The following is a 23922-nucleotide window of genomic DNA, read 5'->3' on the forward strand; positions in this document are numbered from 1 at the left end:
CTACAGTGGTGGCAAACACAGCGTGCATCATTGAAGCTGTGATCCTCCCAGCACGCCAAACATACCATTCTGGGCTCTTGTGTTGCAGTCTTGTGCGTACCTCAATAGCTCCTGCATGTTCTTCAGTAACTTTTGCTGCGTTTACGTACTTTTCACAGTGCAGTTGTAGCTCGGTAAGGCCAAGGGACTGTGCACCCGTGTTGTGCAAACACGCCAGAGACAGTGGTAATGTGGATGACTTTACAGTGTGTGATGTGTAGTATTTCTCCAATCCAGACAAACACACTGCTTTATTGTGTTTTTGAAGTGTGTCTAACACTGGTGACAACTCCTCAAACGTAGCAGAAGGAATCTTTCTTTTTGAAGGACTGCTTCTTCTGCCTTTCACCACAGACGGTCCGTTTATATTTTCAACAAGAGTCTTTTTTTGTACTGCTGAAGATGTAAAGTCAATGTTATGGCCAACCTCTGGCTGTATCTTGGTTGTGTTCCCCGGCAAAACCCAGTAGGCTGGTTCATCTGTGACTGTCTTTGTGCCACGGATCCTCACTGTTGCCTCCACTTTAAACAGAAGTGCAGCAACATGGGTGCAGGTCTCAGCAACTCCGGCCATACAGGTGCAGTGTGCGGCTTCGATCTTTCCCGTGGTGCTTACAATTACCCATGGTTCATTCAATCTTTGGGAGTGCAGTACCTGTAACATACAAGGACAAGGTTGATGTAAAGACAATAAATGAAATGAGACAGGGAGGACACAAATTGGCGTTAATAATTTGCCCGATTATCAATGTGTTAATTTGCATCTACTTTACAAGTTCAATGATAAATGTATAACATTAATTATGGTGGGGGGTGGACAATGGCTATTTCACTCGATGCACTCCAGCTGACTTACCTTGGTATGAATGACGATGTACTCAGAGTTTGGCGGCTTGAAAATAGCCAAATCTTGCACCCAGCCGTTTGTAACTTGGATGTGCGCCTCCAGCGACTTATAATTACGAAACTGGTTCGCTGTGTAAGCGCTTACTCCACAAACAAGATACGTGAAGATATCGGGGTAGGACAGTGGCGGTAAGTCGTCTGGGTCTTTACTCCACTGCCGTATTTCATATGGGTCCAGATTTGCGATGCACACTTTTTTTCAAGTACCGCTGCTTCACCTCTGGACGCAATCGGTCTCTATACCATCCGTTTTCTTTTGAGCTGCTTTTAAGCATGTTTCTTGTCGCCGTCGTTCCAACACAGTGAGTTTGTTTTGATTCGTAGACCCCGCGCCGCGCTCCCACAATGCATTGCGGCGTGACGTCAACTCCAAAGCCCATGTTATCGTCCCAGAATGCATTGTGTGCAAAAAAAACATGGCCGCTGTCACGGCTTCAAAATAGTTTTAAACAACGAAGATTTAATGAATGACAAAAAAAACTGCAGTTATTCTCAAGTATGTTTTTTATGTAGTGGAGATAATTTGTAACATATTTAGAGTAACTTGTCATAATAGTCGGGGTTCCTTTTAAGAGGTCTTGAGAGGTCTTTTAAAATTCTCCTCTGCCATTTGTCCTCAGCAGATGGCGCTGTTGGTTAAAAAAAATCCTCCCACTCCGCTGTGCCCTCACGTCGCCTGACTACACTTGGAAAAGAAAACTGGGCTTAGAATAGAAACACATTAACTGGTGCCCGCAGACTAACTAGCTTCAGGCAGACATCTTCTCCGAGGTTGTCGGTGTGCAGGTTACACGATGGATTACGACCAAAGATACAAAAGGAACCAGGTAAACCCCGAGGAAAACCAAAACGCCAGACACCCGAGACAGATGACAGATGTGTCTGGACAGGATCAAACACTTCCAAATCCAAATGTTCACGGAAATCCACAAGTGCCAACTGGACAGCCACGGTAGTAAGTACAAAGTTTGTGTTGATAAAACAAAGAACTGAAAACTGAAAAACAAAGCAAAACACACACACACACACACACACACACACACACACACACACACACACACACACACACACACACACACACACAGAGCGAGAGCGAGAGCTCATGTTGTCATTTATAGATCCACAGAGGAGGCTGAATAAACCGCCTCTTATGTGCAAATTTCTTCATTGCCTAACATTTATTCTATTTGTGTTACATTTTATTTACTGGAGTAGATTTCTGTTTTCCTACAGAGCTGACTTTCACTTTCGTTTCACGGAATCGGAGAGTGAAACGTTGCCTTCAATGTTCGTGGTAAAGCACAGCTTCTATGTATACGAAGAAAGTATCTTTTATAAGCAGTTTTATAAGCATGTTGAGCAAAGTAAACAGGCGTGTTATCAAAGTGCAGTCTGTAAAGATGTCTTGATTTTACTCAAGTAAACAGAAATCACATGAACATTAGAAAGGAAACAGATGATTTTAAAACCATAGCAGTGCAATTTACTTTGTCCCTTCAAAGCAGCATCATATTAGTTTCATTACCACATACTTTTGGATATTCTTAAACTGCTGGTGGTTTTGCTTTTGAGTGGCTTTTTGGCCATACGTAATATTTATCCTTTATTATTTTTTTTATGTTTTTTAAGACTTCAGTACAAAATTTCCTCAAATACAGAAATACAAAGAAAACAAGGGAAAAAATGATGGAATGCAAAATGATATCCCTTACATAACTACTGGAAATTTTCACTTGAATCGTTTTCAGCTAAATGTATGCAGTAAGTTTTTAGCTACTGCTGTGTAACCTAGCCTAACCAAACCTCAGACATGAACGAGAGACATAGAAATTAAGTCATGACAGCTCAGATGTTGCCCGGATTAACAAGGTGTTGAGGAACCAGGACACACTGATGAGAAGTGGGCTACTGGAACAAGAAGCCACAGCTGGGCAAGAGATGAAAATAGTGTGCTGTTGGAATGCTACTATGTAAGTTAATCCCAGCAGAAGAGGTTACATGAATAGAATGAGGGGACCTATGGAATCCTCAATACCCAGCATCCAGATTGACAGCGAAACAACTAGTAGCTCAGTGTTACAACATTGGGAAGAAGGAACTGCTCTCGTGGCTAGAAATTGACGAGGTACACCACAGAAATAGAAGGCAGGAAAATAAACCAGCTGTTCTCCACAGAACCATCCAAGGTGTACTCTCTTGCACAAGATCAACAGGACCCTAAGAGCCTTCTTATAGAACTCTAGTGTTGTTCGCCACATCCCCATTAAGGCCAACTTCAAGCCCAAAGCACAAATCACTGTCAAGTCGCGGGATCTAAAAAGTAGATGCGCTCTTCCCACTACTGTTTTGCATAGGCCTGAATCCCTCAGTGAGGTCATTGACGAGACTGGCTACAGATACTGGCTGTATCCCAATTCAGGGTCTGCAGCCTTAAAGGCCGCCTTTTAAGGCTGATTACGTCACAGCGACGCGACGAAGGCTGTCCCAATTCAAAGGCTGCTCGAAATGCGGCCCTGAAATGCGTCCTTCATTTCCCTGAATTTTAAGGATGTGTAGACTTTGTGGCCCAACATATCCCAGAATGCATAGCGCAAAAAACGGCGGAAGAGGGGCGCACGAAGAGTAAACTTTTAAAAGTAAGTACTGAATATTATGTCACTTATTTATGTGCAAATGTTTAATAAAGAAGAACATTAAAACATTCCTGTTGGCCACATGTCAGCAAAGTTATGTGACATTAGCGACGTTTGTACTAACTTGGTTTTAAAGCCTTTACTTTAAAATATACGCCGTTCAATAGTCGACCTTAATCTTACAGAAAATTTGATTATTTTATGGATATTTAAAGTAAGCACTGAGACAAATTTACTAATGCCAACATATTAAAAGAACAATATTTGTCTCTTATATATAACACAGTTATATATACAGTGAAGATTTAAGGTGACAGGAAATATGAATAAATGCAGCTTGAATTTTTACTGCAGCTCAGTATTTGAAACAGTCATTCACTGCTGTAATAACTAATAATGATTGAAATGATAACTTTAATATTGGCCATATTGTATTTATATTAGTTAATACAATATGGCCAATATTACAAAGTAAGATGACTTTAGTCTCATGAACAACATGAGCTAATTGTTATTTACTAGCTAATCTTAAAATGACTGTTCAGTACAGAAATGAAGCCCAATAATCATGATTCCACAGTCCCGTGGTCTCAGCCTCAGATACTTATCAAATCAAAGCTCATGTAGAAACAAACAAACAAATAAACAAAATATTTTTTCCTTCATTTCTGTCAAATAATGCTGTATGAAATGGTTCCAGCTGTTAGTGTCATGGTTGCTAGGCAACCTGGGCAGCGCCACGGAGGCTAGACCGTCCCATTTCAGAAACCTCGCACTTCCGGCCTTAGCGGCCTTTGAGTACGCGGCCCTTGTGGACCGTTAAGGCTGCGTACTTTAAGGCTGCAGACCCTGAATTGGGATACAGCCACTGTCAGCCACCTCCTCTACATGGATGACATCAAGCTGTATGCCAAGAGTTAACGAGATATCGATTCACTGATCCAAACCACCAGGACGACATCGGAATGTCATTCAGATTTGAGAAGTGTGGTCAGATAGTAACATAGAGAGTGAAGGTAGTCAGACTGGAGGTGATCGAACTACCAGAAGGCAACTATGCAGACAGCTACAAATACCTGGGATTCCCACATGCAAATGGGAACCACGAAAAGCAGCTAGGAAGCTGCAACCACCAAGCACCTGCAGAGGGTCAGGCAAGTCCTGAAGGCATCAGCTGAATGGTTAAAAACAAGATCCAGGCTATCAACACCTACATTCTGCCTGTGATCAGGTACCCTGCTGGGATAATAAGGCTGGCCAAAGGAGCCACTGACATTAAGACATCATCACTGTGTTCTGCATAGTGCTCATTACTCTGCAGTATACATTATTATTAGTATTAATAATAATAATTTCTAGACCAGTGTAGCATTGCAAATTGTACCACACTGATGAGAAAAAGATACTCAAACTGTACTTGGATATACCTTATTGACAATATTTTACCTATACTATTTTTTTAAATTTTTTTACATTATTTTAATAAAGCTTAAATGAAGTGTATGAATAAACTTAAACTACTGATCAAGTTAAATTAATTTGTTAGCGGAGGTGAAACTGCAACGTTTTCTAAATACTTTCAAATTACCTCATTATAAGTGAACAAAGGAAATATTCGACACCAGAAGCACTCAGTTTTTGCATTGTTCTTCTCCTGCCTTAATACCAACAGTCACACTGTGTCTCTGTCCTTGTTTCAGCTCAGATGGATACACCATTATCCCACCAAATGAATCTAAGCGAAACGAGATGAAAACAAGTAACTATGACACCAATTTGATCTTCATTTATTTGACATTTCTCTCCAAATGTATGAAATGAGAGGTCTGTTGTTGTTGCTGCAGTTGCTCAAAAAGAAGAAGAGGCTCTTAACAGATGGAAAGAAACACAGAGAGTCCCCTCTGTATGTGTGAATCCAGAGAGGCTTGGTAATCTGTCCTTACCCTCTACCTTCACCATTTCTATATTTATCTTCACATCCTCACTTACTGACATTTGGCATTCTGATCTTTTATCCAGGTGGTGATGTCACACTGGCTGAAGTCAGGCAAAAACAGCAAATAAATCATCAATCCATGAAACTGCAGAAGAAAGTACATGCCAAGTTATTCACTCTGGAAAGCATCCATTTATTTTCTGTGGAGCTTTACATATATCTAAATATTACAGCAAATTATTTACACATACCATTTTTGTCTGCTGCCATAAAAAAAACAAAAAACAGACAGTGCATGAAAACATGCCATGTTTGAGATGCAGTAATACATTTCTACTTTAGCTCGCATCCTCTCCTGTTCATCCAAAAATAAAATATTTCATTTCAAATGCTCTTTCTAGATAAAAAAGGCTGAGGATGACAAGAGGAAGAGACAGGAAGAGGAGGAAAAGTTGCAGAAGATGAAAGCAATACAGAGGGAGAAGGTAAGCATAAAATCAAAACATCAAGCAGATTATTATCAGATTATTGTTGTAGTCTTTAGTTTACCATGTAAAGGTAACTGTTGCTGAATAATTGAATTAAATCAAGGGTATGTACTAGAGATGGACCGATCCGATATTACATATCGGTATCGGTTCGATACTGACCTAAATTACTGGATCGGATATCGGAGAGAAATAAAAAAAAAAATCCATTAAATATCAAAAAAGCACCTCACAAAACTTGCGATATGGCGTAACTCGGCTCATAACCGTAGCACGTCGGAGCAGTATGCATCACGTGATAGAGCGGCTGTGGCGTGCGAGACCTGTTGTCTGGTTGAGCATTCGGAGCCTCGCTACCAAACCGGCATTTCATCTCCGAGGAAGTGATCCCAGAGAGAAGTAAAGCAAGTGTGTAAGTTCATCTCTGAATGTTTGTAAAGCATTCCAGCGTTAAGCTTAACAACAGATATATGGAGCGACTGCCTCTTCTCCCTCTCTCTCCTGCTCCTACTTCAATCATGAAACTGCTTAATGATCAGCTGATCACCTGATTCTGTCGCAGGTCTGTCTCTCTTGTTTGTTTATTGCCCACTTTGCACCAGAAAGAGGAAACCAGCGGCTGAACAACAGCAGCACGTTTAAGCTTGATAAGCTGTTGTTACAATTTATTTAATATTACTTTCTACACCAGGATCTTTTTCTACGTAGCTGACGGCTGGTAACTGTGCAGGGGCGGATCTAGCAAAGTTTAGCCAGGGGGGCCGATAGGGCATTAACAGGGAAAAGGGGGCACAAAGACATACTTTTCTTTCTTATTCTCATTTAAAATGTCGAGCTTTTAATAAATAATTATCTGAATCTTACACACAAAGTTTTAATCTGATGTAAAATGTATAGAAGTCCGTTACTGTATATAGTAACTGTTAAGTCTAATATACCCTAGTAAGCTATACTACTTTTTCCTTTGGGAAGGTACCATCTGTGCAGTCTGCAATTCTGTTGAAGAAAGATGTTGAATCTATTTAATTATTCTTGAAAAATAATTTATTTCTGGGCATTTTTTTTTTCACACTGCACCAAATTAAAGTTGATTACGTCGATTAAGCATCATGAGGTGGGGGGTGGTTCCCTATTTTTTTTTTTTTTTTGCAGGGAGTTTTAGAACCCTATTAGTTAGGGTGCTTACTCTTTAAAATACCAGAATAGGGAGGATGGAGTAGGTCTAAGTTTATTAGATTGATCAGTATTGCTGAACTATGAAATATTTTGGGTGCAGTGTATTTTTTTGCATACAGGTATAACAGAATAGCTTTAGTGTTTGTTTGTTTTTTAAACTTGAGTTTGAACTTATACAAAATGTAGCAAGATGTTTAAAAAAACAGTTTTGTTGTTTAAAAAACACACTATATCGGATTCATATCGGTATCGGCCGATATCCAAATTTATGCTATCGGTATCGGACATAAAAAAGTGGTATCGTGCCATCTCTAGTATGTACTAATGTCTTGTAGCAAACCATTTGTAATGCTTCAATGCTAAAAACAAAAGATCTGATGGATTTGATTAGAGTGAATACAAGGCTGAGGCCATTGTCTACAGTGGCACTGTATTTCCAGGTTAGCCTAAAACAACAGATGCAAACAGGTAAAACACAACACTGCACATTGTAAACTAGAGCAGGCAGCTAACAGCAAGAACTCGTATTCTTCTACCAAGGCTAATTCCATCCACATGTAAAAACTGATTTCCTGGATCCAATCGTATCACCACCATAGTTATTCACTTCTAATTAAGTCCAAACCCCATTTTTGGTGAAATTCCCATGCATATCCTACTCACAGACATATAGCTAAATCAATCACATTTCCTCACCAGTGAGCATGACAAGTTACTTTTTATTACTGTTATGTTAGTGCTCAGAAGCTTATAAATCTACCCCATGGAACTAATTTTTCTTCCCTTAGTGAGGAGTAATATCATGCTTACCCTGCAGATGTCAGTAGAGACAAGCATCAACATGAGCTCTAGCGAGAGTTTCTCTCACACACACTTGGCACTAAAGCTATGTGAGAACTAACAGATTAATGGACTTTGGGGTTTTCAGCCCCCAAAGAAAAGCTCTTCACTCAGACGTATTCTACTCAACGTTTGGCCCTGCTGTCTTTCCAATAATGGTGATAGAGTAATGGCAAAGACCAAGCCAGTATTCCACAGATCTTTGTCTGTTGTGCCATGACCTCTGTGACAACATAGAACAGAGTATCGGTAATCCAGCAAATAAATACATACATATAAAACAACATGCTGGGTCACACTACATTTCACCCCTGTCTCTGGACTCTCACCACCACCCTCTTTATCTTAAACAGCACACCATGTCCTATTTTACAGTAAGACCATGGTACGAGAAAATAAAGTCTGTGATGCCAGAAAAAGATCATTAAAATAGACAGTACTAGGAGGGATTTTCACCGATGTGACCAAAAATATTTATCACGATATACATTTGAAAATTTGCGATAACGATATAAATGACACTAGACAAAATACTTTACAACTCCACAACTTTATTAGTGCAAAAAAACCCCATCAATGTATTTTCACTTAAGCAAGCAGCTGTTTTTTGCATTAAAGTTATATAAAAATTTCCAGTGTTCGTGCCCAACAAGCATGACTAGCATGTGTATGCATGAATGTTACAGTCCATATAGCATGCTCTAATGTAATGGCTCCGTTAGTCACTTTGGTTAATGTCACTTGCACATTTGGGGGAAAGCAGGTTCGTGGCACGGCAACTGAGTGTGATGTATTGCAGGCTGAGCGTCTACTGGAGAAGGAGCGGCAGGAAGATCAGAGGAGGAGGGAGGAGTTTGAGCAGGACCGCCTCAGGTTAGCCCTGGATCGGGGTTGCTTGGGTTTCATTGCTGTTGCCTTCTGGTATTGTGTGCAGTGTTGTGTTCTGTCATGCTCTAACATGGATCTCTGTTAGTTATATTCAGCATCAGATGTCACAAGAGCAGGCGGAGTGCTGATATGTGTCTAATTTCCTATATGTGTCCCAGTAAAATATGACTTGTCATTGAGCATTCACCAAAGCAGCAGCTGATCTCAGTGGAATGAGCTGGTAGTTGCATAGATCCTATACAGAAGCCATAAACAGAACCTAATTTTAGTGAGGTAAAACTAAGTCTATGCTTTCGTTCATCTTATTATTAGTCGTAGTATCATTGTTATTATTATGATTATTGATTTGATTTGATTTTAAAAGCAATTTTTTGGTTGTAAGTTGAATTCTTAAATCCTTCTTCACATTAAAGTGCAGGACCATAACTAAATCATCATCAATGCAGCTGTGGTCTTCCCTGAAATTATGTCAGCATGCTGTCAATTCAATAATAAAAGTACAACTACAGTACAGTACAGCCCACCAGGTGGCCCCAGCCAACATTTTGGGAATCACTGCTCTAACCCATTCACTACTAGGTTATATCAATCAATGGTATTCTGCACTCTCAATGGTAGCAACTAAAATCACTTGTCTGGAAGTTGACCCAAAGGTTTATCTTGGGTCCCGCCCACTTCCTGCTGCCATTGGTTATTTGGCCCAAAGTTGCTTGAAGTTTCTGAATGTCATTCCCTTTCTATAGTCTCTGGTTGCCACGGCACTGGAAAACATTTGCATAGTTGATGCAGCTTAAGCGTTGAGCTGGAGAAAAACAACAGCCCTGTCAAATTCCACAAATTACAGTAGTACTTGTGGAGGGTATAATAGAGAAAGTGAAGAAAGTATCAAAATGTTTTTCAGCGTCTCCCAGCACACAAGCACAGACAGAGCATGCTTCTCATAACTACTAAATAAATATAAGCCAGTGGAAACCTTTGGCTTCATACCGGATTTAAACCCCAAAATTGCAGGTGAAAGTTCTGTGCCACCATAGTTTTAATGTAGTGTAATTTTTCTTTTTCTGAAAGGACTCTCTCTCTCAGACATCTTGAATTACAACATGCTGTAAGGTTTGCTCCACATACTTCCTAGCCTGACTTTAATATATATTTTCCTTTCAAAATATGTCTTACAAATTAAAGCCGAGAAAAAACAGAAACATTATTCCGTGCTCTCCAAAAAAAGTCATGAGATTTTATTAAATATAGACAGACTAATGATTCAGAGCGTCTACTGTAACTACAGCCCCTTCATTCCTTTTTGTCTGACCACTTTAAATCCATTACCCCAACAGCCACGATGTTACTGGAATATGATCCCTGGCTGACTCCCAAGGTAATTGCTTGTCAAGTGGCATCCCTGGTTTCCTTACAAGGTAAACAAAAACAGGAGACAGCAGACCAGTGTACAGAACTGAAGAAACAATGATAATATTTAGAAAAGGGGCTAATGGGTAGCAGAGCAGATGCTCTGTGCACAGTCGGGACAGTGTCACACGGGGACAAACAAACGTGGTCAGCCTTTGTCAGACTGTCAGCTTTTCAGGTCTGTGGAGTTTCTGCTGATTAAAATAATACTTAAGGCCTTATTATTTGTGTGTGTGTGTGTGTGTGTGTGTGTGTGTGTGTGTGTGTGTGTGTGTGTGTGTGTGTGTGTGTGTGTGTGTGTGTGTGTGTGTGTGTGTGACCATGTCTGCTGCACGACAGAAGAAATAAAGTGTTTATCTATTGCAGAACACAGGAGAGGTTTCTTCAGAATTTCGAGAGGAAAGCTTCATCAGCGTCCACCACTGCCATACGCACGTCATCCAGGGTAAGGTGGTGTCCAAATCATATATGTTTTGCTTACTCTGTGCAGCAGTGGGCCTATGCATGCATGTGCTCTATGCATCCTAGGAGTCAGTGCTAACTCTCATATGTGTGGCGTCAGAGAATCTGTGTGGTATTTTACACAAGTAGATCTACATTTGTAGACTGTTTTCTGAGTAAATACCCTTAGGTGCAGAATTTTCATCGTCTGAGGCCACACGGATATTAAACTATATCCCATGTAGGTCGGGTAGGGGTCGGGAGCTTACGTTTATCTACTGGTCATACATGGAGCACACACCGGTACAGTAAGATCACAGATGAGTAAAAGGAAAGAAAATACACCGATAAATATGCCAATGTTTTTGGGGGAGTTTCCTATTATTTTTTTTGTTTTGTATGTATTTTTTATATTCTTGTTACTTGTCAGTATTGTCTTTCTACCTCTTTCAGCCTCTGTTGTTTTTAATGTCTGCTTCCTTTTGTCTTTACTCAGCCTCTCTTTCTCTCTGAATGTTGGTTTTCTTAGAAAGGAAGCGGTGGAAGGCTAGGAAAGTTCAAGGGACTTCCCAGAGTTCACACTGAGCAGAGACAGAGACACAACATGACATGACTGCAAGGTTTTCTGCAGAAGACAGAACAGGGTTGTATAACGTGTGCTGGAAGAAGTACACTCAACAAAAATATAAACGCAACACCTTTGTTACTGCTCCCATTCCCCATGGGATGGACGTAGAGACCTAAAATTCATTCCAGATACACAATATAACCATCCCTCCCAAACAGTGGTCACAAATCAGTCCAAATGTGTGGTAGTGGGCACATCTGCTATATTGAGATAATCCATCCCACCTCACAGGTGTGCCACATCAGGATGCTGATCTGACATCATGAGTAGTGCACAGGTGTACCTCAGACTGCCCACAACAAAAGGCCACCCTGGAATGTGCAGTTTTTTGCGCTATTGGGGGTCTGGGGACCCAGAACCGGTCAGTATCTGGTGTGACCACCATTTGCCTCATGCAGTGCAACACATCGTCGCATGGAGTCTATCAGATTGTCAATTGTGGCCTGTGGAATGTTGGTCCACTCCACTTCAATGGCTGTGCGAGGTTGTTGGATATTCGTGGGAACTGGTACACGCTGTCGTATACGCTGGTCAAGCACATCCCGAACATGCTCAATGGGTGACATGTCCGGTGAGTATGCTGGCCATGCAAGAACTGGGACATTCTCAGCTGCCATCTGCCCTGAACAATGTGAACCATGATTCATCCGTGAAGCGCACACCTCTCCAACGTGCCAGACGCCATCGAATGTGAGCATTTGCCCACACAAGTCTGTTACGGCGACGAGCTGGAGTCAGGTCAAGACCCCGATGAGGACGACGGGCATGCAGTTGAGCGTCCCTGAGACGGTTTCTGACAGTTTGTGCAGAAATTGTTTGGTTGTGCAAACCAATTGTTCCAGCAGCTGTCTGGGTGGCTGGTCTCAGACGATCTTGGAGGTGAACCTGCTGGATGTGGAGGTCCTGGGCTGGTGTGGTTACACGAGGTCTGCGGTTGTGAGGCCGGTTGGATGTGCTGCCATATTCTCTGAAACGCCTGTGGAGACGGCTTATGGTTGAGAAATGAACATTCAATGCACGGGCGACAGATCTGGTTGACATTCCTGCTGTCAGCATGCCAGTTGCACGCTCCCTCATTGCTTGTGGCATCTGTGGCATTTTGCTGTGAGACAAAACTGCACATTCCAGGGTGGCCTTTTGTTGTGGGCAGTCTGAGGTACACCTGTGCACTACTCATGATGTCAGATCAGCATCCTGATGTGGCACACCTGTGAGGTGGGATGGATTATCTCAATATAGCAGATGTGCCCACTACCACACATTTGGACTGATTTGTGACCACTGTTTGGGAGGGATGGTTATATTGTGTATCTGGAATGAATTTTAGGTCTCTACGTCCATCCCATGGGGAATGGGAGCAAAAACAAAAGTGTTGCATTTATATTTTTGTTGAGTGTATGTAGAGGGAAAAATAAAAACCAAAAAAACCTGTTCCTCCCTAACGGATCACTTGTCTTGTCAGTCTAATAATGTGAATGGAAAAGACAATCACTTAAATGGGGGTGTATAAAAATGGCAGATTAAAAAAAACATATTTACTTTGAAACATTGACTCCCCAAGTCGGCATTAGAAGATACAAAATTCAAAACTGAGGTTTAAAAAAGCTAAGTTCTGAAATAAATGGTATAAAAAGTAATACATTTTCACTTATGTATAAATTCCGAGTCACTAAGAGAGGATAATTATACCAAAATTGCAAGTGTCCAAAAATTTATTAATTTATAAGACTGATGTAGTGGCTAAAAAAATTGCACAATAATAATGTCAGGTCATAAGATTGCACATCAAACTTTTAATGTAGCATCTGAGTATTGTGAGTAAACAGTAAAACGTGAAACAAATACAAAACAACATGTCAAAACTGTCTTTGTAAGTAAAGATCATTAAGTTAAAAAAATAGTGAAAAAATCCCAAACTTACATAAAAATATAATTTAAATCAATAATTCCATCCATGTATTTTTGAATGAATTCCATCTTTCCTCCATTTATGTGGTTCAAGTGTACCCCGCCTTTCGCCCGAGTACACTCTGAGCAGGTCACATGTGTGCCGCAAGGCTACTTAATTCAATACAAGATAGAAAAATAAAATTACCTTTCGACCACATAATTCTAAATGGTAATTATAAAATTATCCCATAATTATTCTACTTTGAAAATGTCCTCAGGCGATCATTTACTCTGGCTATAAATAACTCTAAATACCATTTCTCTTAATCATTGCAGGGGCAATGGCTTATTGTCTTACAACAAGTAGATGCTGTAAGCCTCTGAAAATTCAAGGCTATTTTTAGCTCAGAAAATCTGCTTTTATTGCAGAGTGTTGAAAGCTTCTGTCAGAAAGTAAAACATAGTGCTAATAACATGCGTGCTCTCCACCCGACCTATCAGTGATGTTACACAGGAGAAGAAGCGGGGAAATGTTTTCTTTTTTTTGTTTGTTTGTTTTTTTTATAAACAGTTTTTATTCATTATCAAGAAAAGCATAAAACAGAACAAAGCAGACAAAAAAGAAAGAAAAGAAAAAAAACCCAAAGGGAATATATTAAAGTCATTATATACCTGTACAAATACACATATGGGGTAAAGAGGAGAGAGAGAAAAAACAAACAAAAAACAAACAAACATATTTTCGCTCAATTACCCACAGATTTAGAAAGAGAAAAAGATAAACTCCAAGAGTGAATTGTTGTCCTTTACGCTTACTTCCTATTTAACTGAGAACATCTTAATCGCAACCACCCCCCTCAACAGTTGGGACAAATCATTTGGCAAATAAGAAAGCAAAGGGGACCAAACATTGAGAAAGAGACCCTCATTTCCTCCTAAAATAGCAGCAGTTCTTTCATGAGGAATAACTTTGGAAATGTTTTCTTTGTGGGCTTCTCTCACTGTTTTACTTTCTCTCTGCCTCTTTTTGAATCTTGTAGAGCTGATGCAAATCTTTCACCAGGAAAATTAGTGGTGAGAGAGATTGGGGAAAGGAGACTGTAGGTCAGACCTTGGTGCAGAAAGACACAGAAAGCAGTTCTAGTGACAAAGGAGTCTCTATTTTAGGGTGGGATACACACAGAAACAAACAGACAGGATACATAGATGATAAATAGATGATTTGGTGCTGTCTGTGACAGTAGGGTCACAGACAGCACCAAAGCATCACCTCATCCTGGTGTTCTACTTTCTCATCTCACACAACCTTCTCCCATCATATCATGTCATCACCTCTTGTCTTTCCTGCTTTCTCCAATTTTTTCATTGTGTCTCCTACATTTCTCTTCTTTAGTTGTCTGTTTTTACCACTAGTTTCTTTCCTTTCCCTGTCTCATGTCTCATTCCACATCCTTTCCCATCTTCTCTGCTCCTGTGCTCTTGCTATGCTTCCCCCCCCCTCTCTTTTCTATTCTTTTCTTTTCCCTGCCTTTCCTCTCCTCTCTTTCTGCTGATACTCCCAGGCTTCAGCTCTTTCAGATCGACGTCACAGATTAAGAGATGAAAGCTTGCGGCCACAGAGCAGCAAAAGGCAAACTTCTTCATGTGGTTCTGACCAAGACCCTGGGAGCTGTTGTTCTTTCAGCATTGGCTCCATAAGTCACATTGCTCTCCCCTTCATATCCTCTATTTGTAGGCGGGTGCTTGTGTGTTTGAGTGGGAGATTTGATACTAAGCTTTGATGCAGCAGAGGGCTGACACAGGTGGGCTGTGCTCCGTCTTCCCCTCACTGACCCATTAACTCTCCTGGGAAGAAAAACAGAGTAAAAACGAGTGAGATGAATGTGTTGAATTCATTTCTTGTCAGTAATTAAGCAAACTCCAGTGTAAACTCCTCAAGTGGTATAGTGGCTGATGTATTTGCTTGGCAAGAAAAGGGTGCTGCTTTGATTCTAGCCTTCTTTTAGGAAGGGCATCCAGTGTAAAACTCAATCTAAATCAAACTTACAACACCTTGACTCCTTTTTAGCCATTCTTTTGTAGATGTGCTGCTGTGCTTTGGGGTCATTGTCCTGTTGCATAACCCAATTTAAATTATTCTCACATTTGACTCTAAAATACTTGGGTATTCAGAGGAGTTCATGGTTGACCTGCTGCCCAGGTCACGCAGCTACAAAATGAATAATGCTCAAATCATCACCCTCCACCACTGTGCTGGACAGTTTTTATCAGGTGTGTGTGCTGATATGCTATGTTTAGTTTTCTCACAACATGGTGCTGTGCATTGTGGACAAACTCTCCACTTTTGTTTTGTCTGTCTGAAACACATTGTTCTGCAAATCTTGTGGGGCTTTTTTTTTTTCAAAAGCAGCATTGCGAACCAAAGTGTAGGCAGTAGCCCTCTGCCCATCACCAGTTGGTGGTAGGTGAAGAGTCTTGCCCAAGGACACAACGACCGAGCGTGTCTGAGCCGGGGCTCGAACCGGCAACCTTCCGATTACAAGGCGAACTGCCAACTCTTGAGCCACGATCGCCCTAAATAACAATAATAATTATTATTATTTGATGAAAAAAAAAGTTTATACGAATCATTTTATATATTTTTCCATAGCATTACATTTGAATTTAACAGTTAAATCTTTCAAATAACAGACAAATATTTGTGAAATTATGATGCATTTGTGAATGTTTTTAACAATCTAAATATGCACATGTAAAGACAAATACATTTAAAAAACAAGAAAATTATGTTTTATTACATTTACAGTGATTTTACGTTAATTTACATTTGAAATGTAAAATCACTGTCTATTTATGTAAATTTAATGATATTCTAGAAGAACAGTACAAAACTGTAAAATACGCAGTAAACTACTTTTATATTACAATTTTTTTTACAGTGTAGAGAAGGTCTTGCTTATTTCAGCAAGATAACAACAAACCACATTTTGTATGTATTCCAACCGCACAGATCCATTTAAAATGATTTATTACAGCAGAACAACATAGTGGGAGTTGAGAAATTATCCTCACCTCAAAGAGGCACCATGAGGACAGCAGGAGGTGTTGTCAGTGGGAGAGAGGAATGTTTTGTTTTTTTTTCCAACTGTCAGACCTATGACCTTTACAATAATACAAATTCTTCAGTCTTAGCGGGCGGAAATTTGACATTTTCTTTTTTTCCCTTTTTTTTTGTCAGAGCACAGATGTGGAGGGTAAACAGACAAAGGAATCAAGAAATCTGAGAGAAGTGCAGCTGGAACACAAGAGGTATGAAGACCCTTTATATCTTATATCTTATGTAAAGTTAACATAAAAGCACACAATTTGGAAGAAACGGTGCTGAGCCACTTGATGAAAGACTCACTCAATATTAAAAAAATGTTGAAACTAAATACAAACTACCCATGCAAGAATGCTCCCAGTAAGATTAATAGTGTGTTTTTGTTCATTCCTTTTGGAACAAAACCAGTGTAGACTGGCTGGGTTGATGGATGTTAAGTGGCTGCAACTTCCACTATATATTAGTGGGTACAGAAGTTTAAAAAGCTGTCAAACACTTCCCGCTCACTGACATTTGGAGCCTGCAGGCATGTGGAGTTGTAAAATAGAACATTTGCAAGTTTTATGTGAAGCATTTTGTTAAGTTCACTATGCTTTGACAGGGTGAACGCGGTCTTTTTGGACAAGCTTGAAGGTCAAGCCAGAGGAAGCGAGAGAGAGCCAAAATTCGAAAGTACTCAGGAGGCAGAAAGTCAAGCCCCGTTGTCACACCTGAAACCAGATCCAGAACAGAGCTGCTCCGGCTGGACAGAAGAAGCTGGTGAGCTTAGACTGGACCTGTAAATAACGCTCATTGTTCTGTTTCTCATGCCTTTTTTTTTAGTCTGGCTCAGCACTGGTTAACCAAACCTAAATCGGACATTTGAGAAGACTTGCCCACCTCATCCTTTTTCAGTGGACTCTGACTGCCTGTTTAGTCTATGTTAGGTGTAGGTGCTTTACATGCTTCAAAAATGTAGGTAGGAAACTATGTGTGGTACGTTGTGATACTGTAGCTCCGGGCATTCAAAACCTGCTGAAACTAGTGCTTTTAGTAATGGGGAGCCGTAAATGTGTGTGTGTCTCTATACTGTAAGTGTGAGTAACAAAGTATTTTCCACTTCTGCCTGGCAGTTAGCACGGATGATGCCAAATATCAAACACATTTAAATGTGTGACTTAGCAGACAGGGCACTGAGAGGATCAAAGCTTGATGCACGCAAACTTCTACTGTTTGTTATTACGATTCTGGCAGTCTTCGAGGTAAATTCTCTACTTGCGCTGAAGCAAGGCAAGACTGACAGACTCTTGGCCTGGAGCCAGACAGATGTGCCAAGGGGCAATGCCGCCCTTATACAATTGTTCTGGATTGACACCTGACTGGATACAGATGCAGATATGAATAACTCGTGTTCACAGCAAACAAAAGAAAACGGACTACCTATTGCATTTGAACATGTTCACCAAATGTGCGTTCTTTTTCAAATTATTGTGGTTAAAAACATTTATATTGTTGTATTCCTAATATTTTTAACTATGATATATAGAGAGAAATGTATAATATTTTTAACGTATTTATTAATAAATAATACTCTCTGCAAATAGAAAGTGTACATATAATCTTTTAAAAAGTGAGTTACAACAGTGGGTGTCTGCAGCCCACTGTGAAACACGGTCGAGGCGCTTTCGTTGTTTGGGACTGCTTTTCAGCTAGTGGAGTTATGAACGCAGAAAATCTCATCAGATGGTCACACCCTAACTTTCTTTATTATTTGTTAGAGAATGTTATCCCATACAGAGTAACTATGTGGGATCATAATTTACAAAAAAAAAACCATAATGCTGTAAATAAATGAAATAATTAATTGAGACGTGGAGCTTTGAAACCATAAAGACATCAAGAAAATGTTTGTTGACATAACTCAGGCAACACGGCAGTTTTTCTCATATTACAATCGGACTTCGTAGGGTTTCAGATCAGGAGGCTATGTCCATGTTTTACATACAGTCTATGGACAACGCTGAGCACACGCCCATTTCAATAGTGTCATCTTTATTCAAACCTTCTGTGCCACTTTTCACCCCGTTGAAAGTAGTTTGCCTAGCGGTCCACTGGAGGGCACTCCTGAAACTCTCAGATTGACCTAATGCATGCCCTGTTGACCTCATATTCTGTTTTGAGTTAGACCACAGTGCACAGATGACAAAACTTGAACAAAGGACAAATAAGCTAAGATCTGTATTTGGTGTAATTGCTCTTGACAAAGGAAGGGCTAAGGATGTATTGGAATCTGGTATTGGTAGTAAACAGTATCTTGTCCTACCACTCAGTTGCTTTTCATTCTTCGCTAATTGCTGTCTGAACACTAGCCACCAGCCCTATCTGCCAGCTAGCCCGATGATCATGTCTTTCCACTCTGCCGGAACCTGTTTGGGTGAAGGCCTCTCCTGTCCCTCACTATTTGCCAGCCCCACTCATCAAAGACCATCAACTAAAAAAAAACCCACCGCCTTTTTCTCGACTTCGCCGATGAATGGTTTGGCGAAAGTGTGCTTCTTCTTCGCTCTTGTTTTTATTGCCCAGTCCAATAATTTGTGGTGCAGACTGTGTTTTTACATGCAAATGATTAATTTAGGGAATGTCTGCAACCATTCATTGCTACAGATGGGAATGGAAACCAGCCTCGTGTAAGCTCTTACAATGTCACCATCAATGAGATTTATTAAAGAGAAGATCATTATATAAATTTTTTAGTCATGAATCTGCTATGTTTAACAATGATAATGCCCTATTATTACTGTGATAATCGGCGTCATCATACCCCAGCAGCATCATAATGAACGATGGGGGACTCGAGAGGAATAGTTGCTAAAGTTATCAGACAGGAGAGTCTCTATGCTGCCTGAAAGAAATGACTGTAAACATTGGAATCCCCCTTTCCTTTGTTTGACTATATTATTAACAAAATATCTAAGAAAATCAAGATTTTGGGGATTGGCTCTAGAGCGTTTGGTAACCAATCATGTGTACAAATGTTCTGCAAAACAGATCGTGCTAGCTGAAAAAGAAAATATGAAAACATGGTATGATAAGGCCTCCAGCTATACATGAGAAGGAAAGAAAGTATATTTCAGGACAATCAAGGAGCCCTCTTTCCACAGGGGTCTCAAGAGAACAACAAATTAAACTTTATGTGTATTCTTTCCTGTGTGTTTTCCAGACCCACGGGCTGAGTATGACCAGGCCCTGATGAAGCTCATCAAGAGCTTTCCAAACTGTGACAGAGACTTCCTAGAGGACATCTTTACCCAGTGTAACAGGGATTATGAGGAGGCGTCCACACTACTTATCAGCACACTGAGTTGAACTTCATGTATTATAATTTTTTTCCCCATAAACACAACAATTTACAACAGCTCCTACAGGCATCTAGAGAGAAAAGAGTTAATGAAGGAGCTGTTTGTCCTTAATTTTCTGTTTAACACTGTAGGCCATGGGCCAAATAAGCATGTTTACTCAGGGTGCAGATGGTAGAGAATTGGCAAAGACAAAGTTTATCTACTTTGATGGTAGATCAGTATACAAAGCAGAGCTGACTACAATGCATTAGACTCCTTTGAAAACATACCTACATGATATGTGCTCTATGGGATCTGTTTTTGGTTATGCTATTAATCACTGAGTGTTTGGTGTTGTGTATCTGTCTGCATTCAGTAGTGAGTCATGTTGTGGTTTTGTCTTGACATCGAGTAGAATTGATGCTCGTTTTCACCAGTTTGGTTAAAGGTCATCGCAATGACTCAAAATCTTCAGCTCATATTTGGAGCTCTTGATTAAATCAGTGTGTGCAAATGGAAGAAAGCACTAGCAACATGCATGATGCTTTTTGTTCTGTTTTATAATTAAAGTTGTGTGTAATGTATCTATAGAAAAAAAAAATTTAAGTATGTCATTTTTGACTTTAGAAAATTGTTCTGCCACGTTGTGCCAGTCGGGACAGAAACGTTCTAACAGGCACATACAAAAATGACATTTTTCCAAAGAAGTCCAGTTATTCTTTCTTGAAAACAAGGTTTTTTGTAGAAAGCCTTTTTGTTATTAGTTTCAGTTCAAAGTCAAAGTTGTTTTTAGGGGGCTGCAGGGAAACACTGTTTGGTTGAATGTTCATCACTGTTTATATTCATGTGTTGTAGCCATTTAATCCCTTTGCTTCTCATCACTGTGTTACACAGTGGGCAGTGAGCTGCTGCTGGTGCAGTAAAATTTAACCTCATAACATCAATGAACTGGACAGCACAGGTGGTTATCACCTGGTGGTGGCAACAAAAGAACAAAGGGCGTTGCTCTCAACACGAGGGGCTGAAAATCCCCTTTTACTAAAGCATGAAGTCATGAGGAGTGCTACAGAGTCATCCGGGAAATGTCTTCCCTTTGGAGAACACCAAGAAATCACATATTATTGCAGCAGTTTTACACTTAGTCATAAAGGTGATGCATTTAAATTTCAGTGAAAAATATTTACTGTGTGGTATACCCCTAAATAAACTCATCTATTTAAATCAAAGTCAGTACATTTTCATTTCTGTGTAGACAGATATTACAGTTTTGTATTGTGCATTTCAGTAGTATATCAAAAAAGATCACAGAGACATAGAGCAGAAAGCTGCTCATATTCTAATTTATTTACTGCTAGCAAGTGAGCTAGCAGTCACACATTCCTTTGCTGGTACAATTGTCATAGTAAGAATATCAAATCATGGCAAGGCTCATTGGCTAATGACTTGTTACTGACAAGTCATTAGCCAATGAGCAAGTGTAATATACCATTGATAATCCTCCTTTTTGAAAGGACAGATTTTATTTTTATTCAATATGATTCAAAATAAGTGACCAAGATATAAACTTAACAGCAAAGTGTTTACAGAGGTAAGGAAAGAAGACCTTTTTTTTGCAACCATAGCTATTGCCCTGTGCACTGGCGTGCACAGATAGAGACGAGGTGGTGCTGAAGCACTTGCCCTTTTGCCCTCAGTCCAAAAAAGTGCCCTTTTGAAAGATGTGATTTTTTTTTTTTTAAAGCTGCGCGATTTAAAAAGGTGTGAAAATAATGGCTTGATTTGTGCCCCTTCTTCAAAGACACCCGAACCCTGTCGCTTTTTCACTGTCACCGTGTCACGTGAACACGCTTGCAGTTCATTTGTTGTGAGGCGTGTAGCAGCGGCATGACACAGGACTACTTGGAGTAGGCATAGTAGGCTGACTATAGCGACTGGGAGCCACGGCGGACAACACGGCAGCTCTTTCCCTTCCCAACCAGTCAGGTAACCCATGAATCGAGTGAAATTATTCTGTTTGCCCTCTAAGACCAACCTGCAATTGTTTTGTTGTGAAGTAGCCTGTCAGAAACTGCACATGACAAACTTTGCCAGCTTACCCCTCCATCCATCCATATGGATAAACAAAAAAACGACACATTTAAAATGTAACCTAAACCATTTAGGCAACCCCACTCTCCATCAATTCCGACCTTTTTGCATACACTATTGAAAATATCACGTTATGCTATAGGCTAAGGCTACATGCCGTTAGGCAGAGGGCTCTTTTGAGCCCATTTTTCGTTACAAATTTTAGGATGATCTCACGGAAATCTGTGAATAAATACAAAGTTTTCAAACTGAAGTCAGTGACGGGAAGACATCACACTTTTTAGAGATGGAACTGCAGAAAAACCTAAAACCTTGACATGATTATGAATAATAGAATTATGGACGTTTCTCCGTTTTTGTGGATTAGCCTTTCCATAACTAACGTCAACTACTGTCCTACTTTGGTAAGATTGAAATTAATGTCTTTGACTGTCTTTAGTAGGTGTCTCCTGTGAGAAAGTTAGAACACCGTCCAACTGTCTAAAGATGCAGTCTTTAGCCTAACTGGTTGTTACTGACTCAGCGATGCTCGCAGACATTTACGCACTGTGTTGTGACCTGATTGTGACAGAACAGTGACGTTGTTATTGGTAGTTTGAAGGGTACGGTGTTGGGGGTGGTGCATGTTAAAAGTTTTGAGAAGCACTGGTTAGACATGTTAATTTTTTTTGGTGTAACATATTGGCAACATTAACACATTAATTTGCTAAAGGAAAAATAGGCAGTTGCCAATTGCCTGTGAAAACGACCATTCTGCCCTGTTCTTGTAATGACCACAGTCAGTCTTATTCGTTCTCATACATTTTGGTCTATTTATTTACTAATTTCAGCAAGCATAATGCCTAGGAAAGAGAGGCTGAGAAAGGAGAAAATAAAAGTCAAATTGCATTTAACCTGTGCGATTTTTTTATTATACAAAGAAAAGGTTTTCCACATATGCAAAAAGTGCCCTTTTTTCCCCCTGGAGCACTTGCCCCCCAAAATGTCTGTGCACGCCACTGGCCCTGTGGATTTCAGGAAGAATGCAAGTTTCAGGCTCTTCTGCACTGGCCTAATTTTTTCCAACCAGGTAGCTATGGTCATGTTTTTTCACTGTCTATGCAAGCAGCTCAAGCAAACAACAGATCCCCAGATCAGTTCAGCAGCAGGTGAGTTCAGATGACCCCATTCAAAGTGAATACGAATTGAGAGTGTTGAAGCCTGAAATGCATCCACGTAAATCCTGCCTAAGCATCATTATATTTGCTTCATTCTCTCCAGGCAGCTCCAGCATTTAAACCACACAGGGTATTTCCAGTTGTGTGAATGCTGCATTGCAGTACGCATATTTATAAATAGAAAGAAATATGCTCTGCCTAAAATGTATTATTTAATTAACAAAACGTTATAATTCACGTGTAGAACCACAAAAAATTGCAACCACTCGATCATATTTTTTATTTAATCCCAAAATCGGGTGGGGAATGATGAGGTTAGATCATAATGTGCAGCAGTCACAAATACAGTAAGAGAAAATGTTTTTGGAAAGCCTTGAGGCCTTTTGAGTGTATCACTATCAAGAAAACAGGAAAAATCTTGAAATGAACTGGGTATGTACGTGTCTGTGTGGGTGAGAGGTGGGGAAACACCACTTATATGTTGCTTAATCAATACAGTTCAGTGAACATCTGGGAGCTGATGAGACACTGGTGTGGGAAGGTATCGGGTGATGTCTCCTCAGGCTGTGTGGATCTCTTACGGGACTGTTCGCTCACATCAAATGTAAACAGCAGAGAGCAGATCATAGCAGTACGTTTACAGTTACAGTTATGTTTTCTAGACCAAAACATAAAATAGATGGATGTGGAATGATTTGTTTTACTTTGGAAAGTAATAAATCAGTCAACCTGCTGCTTGGAAAAGAAACTGGATGTTTTTTTCTGAGTTGCAGGGTCGTGCACTTTATGATATCATATATAGGGAAACATTGGGTATTGGGCAATCTTTGTGTCTGCTGCAATGAATTAATGTCTGTGTAAGACTGGCCTCTTGAGAAAGAAAAAAAAAGGCAGCGGCATTAGTCATTCGTTCAGACAGCTGAAAACAACTGTGTCTATATTCAGTGCCAAAGCAGAAGGTAGCGTGACTTTTATATTAGAGAAG

The 23922-nt window shown here is 40.1% G+C and overlaps 1 protein-coding gene across 1 annotated transcript; it reads left to right on the forward strand.

Annotated features, from left to right (window-relative positions):
• Nucleotides 1-1363: 1363 nt before the first annotated feature.
• On the forward strand, nucleotides 1364-20897 carry epsti1 (epithelial stromal interaction 1). Its single transcript, XM_080902805.1, has 11 exons — nucleotides 1364-1441; nucleotides 1566-1900; nucleotides 5279-5337; nucleotides 5423-5506; nucleotides 5598-5671; nucleotides 5916-5999; nucleotides 8818-8891; nucleotides 10680-10758; nucleotides 16511-16581; nucleotides 16977-17134; nucleotides 19575-20897. The coding sequence occupies exons 2-11, from the start codon at nucleotides 1740-1742 to the stop codon at nucleotides 19718-19720; spliced, it is 990 nt and encodes a 329-aa protein (XP_080758931.1). The 5' UTR covers nucleotides 1364-1441; nucleotides 1566-1739; the 3' UTR covers nucleotides 19721-20897.
• Nucleotides 20898-23922: the final 3025 nt, after the last annotated feature.

This window comes from Rhamphochromis sp. 'chilingali', assembly GCF_963969265.1.
Source record: "Rhamphochromis sp. 'chilingali' genome assembly, chromosome: 14".
In the NCBI taxonomy this organism is placed as follows: Eukaryota; Metazoa; Chordata; class Actinopteri; order Cichliformes; family Cichlidae; genus Rhamphochromis; species Rhamphochromis sp. 'chilingali'.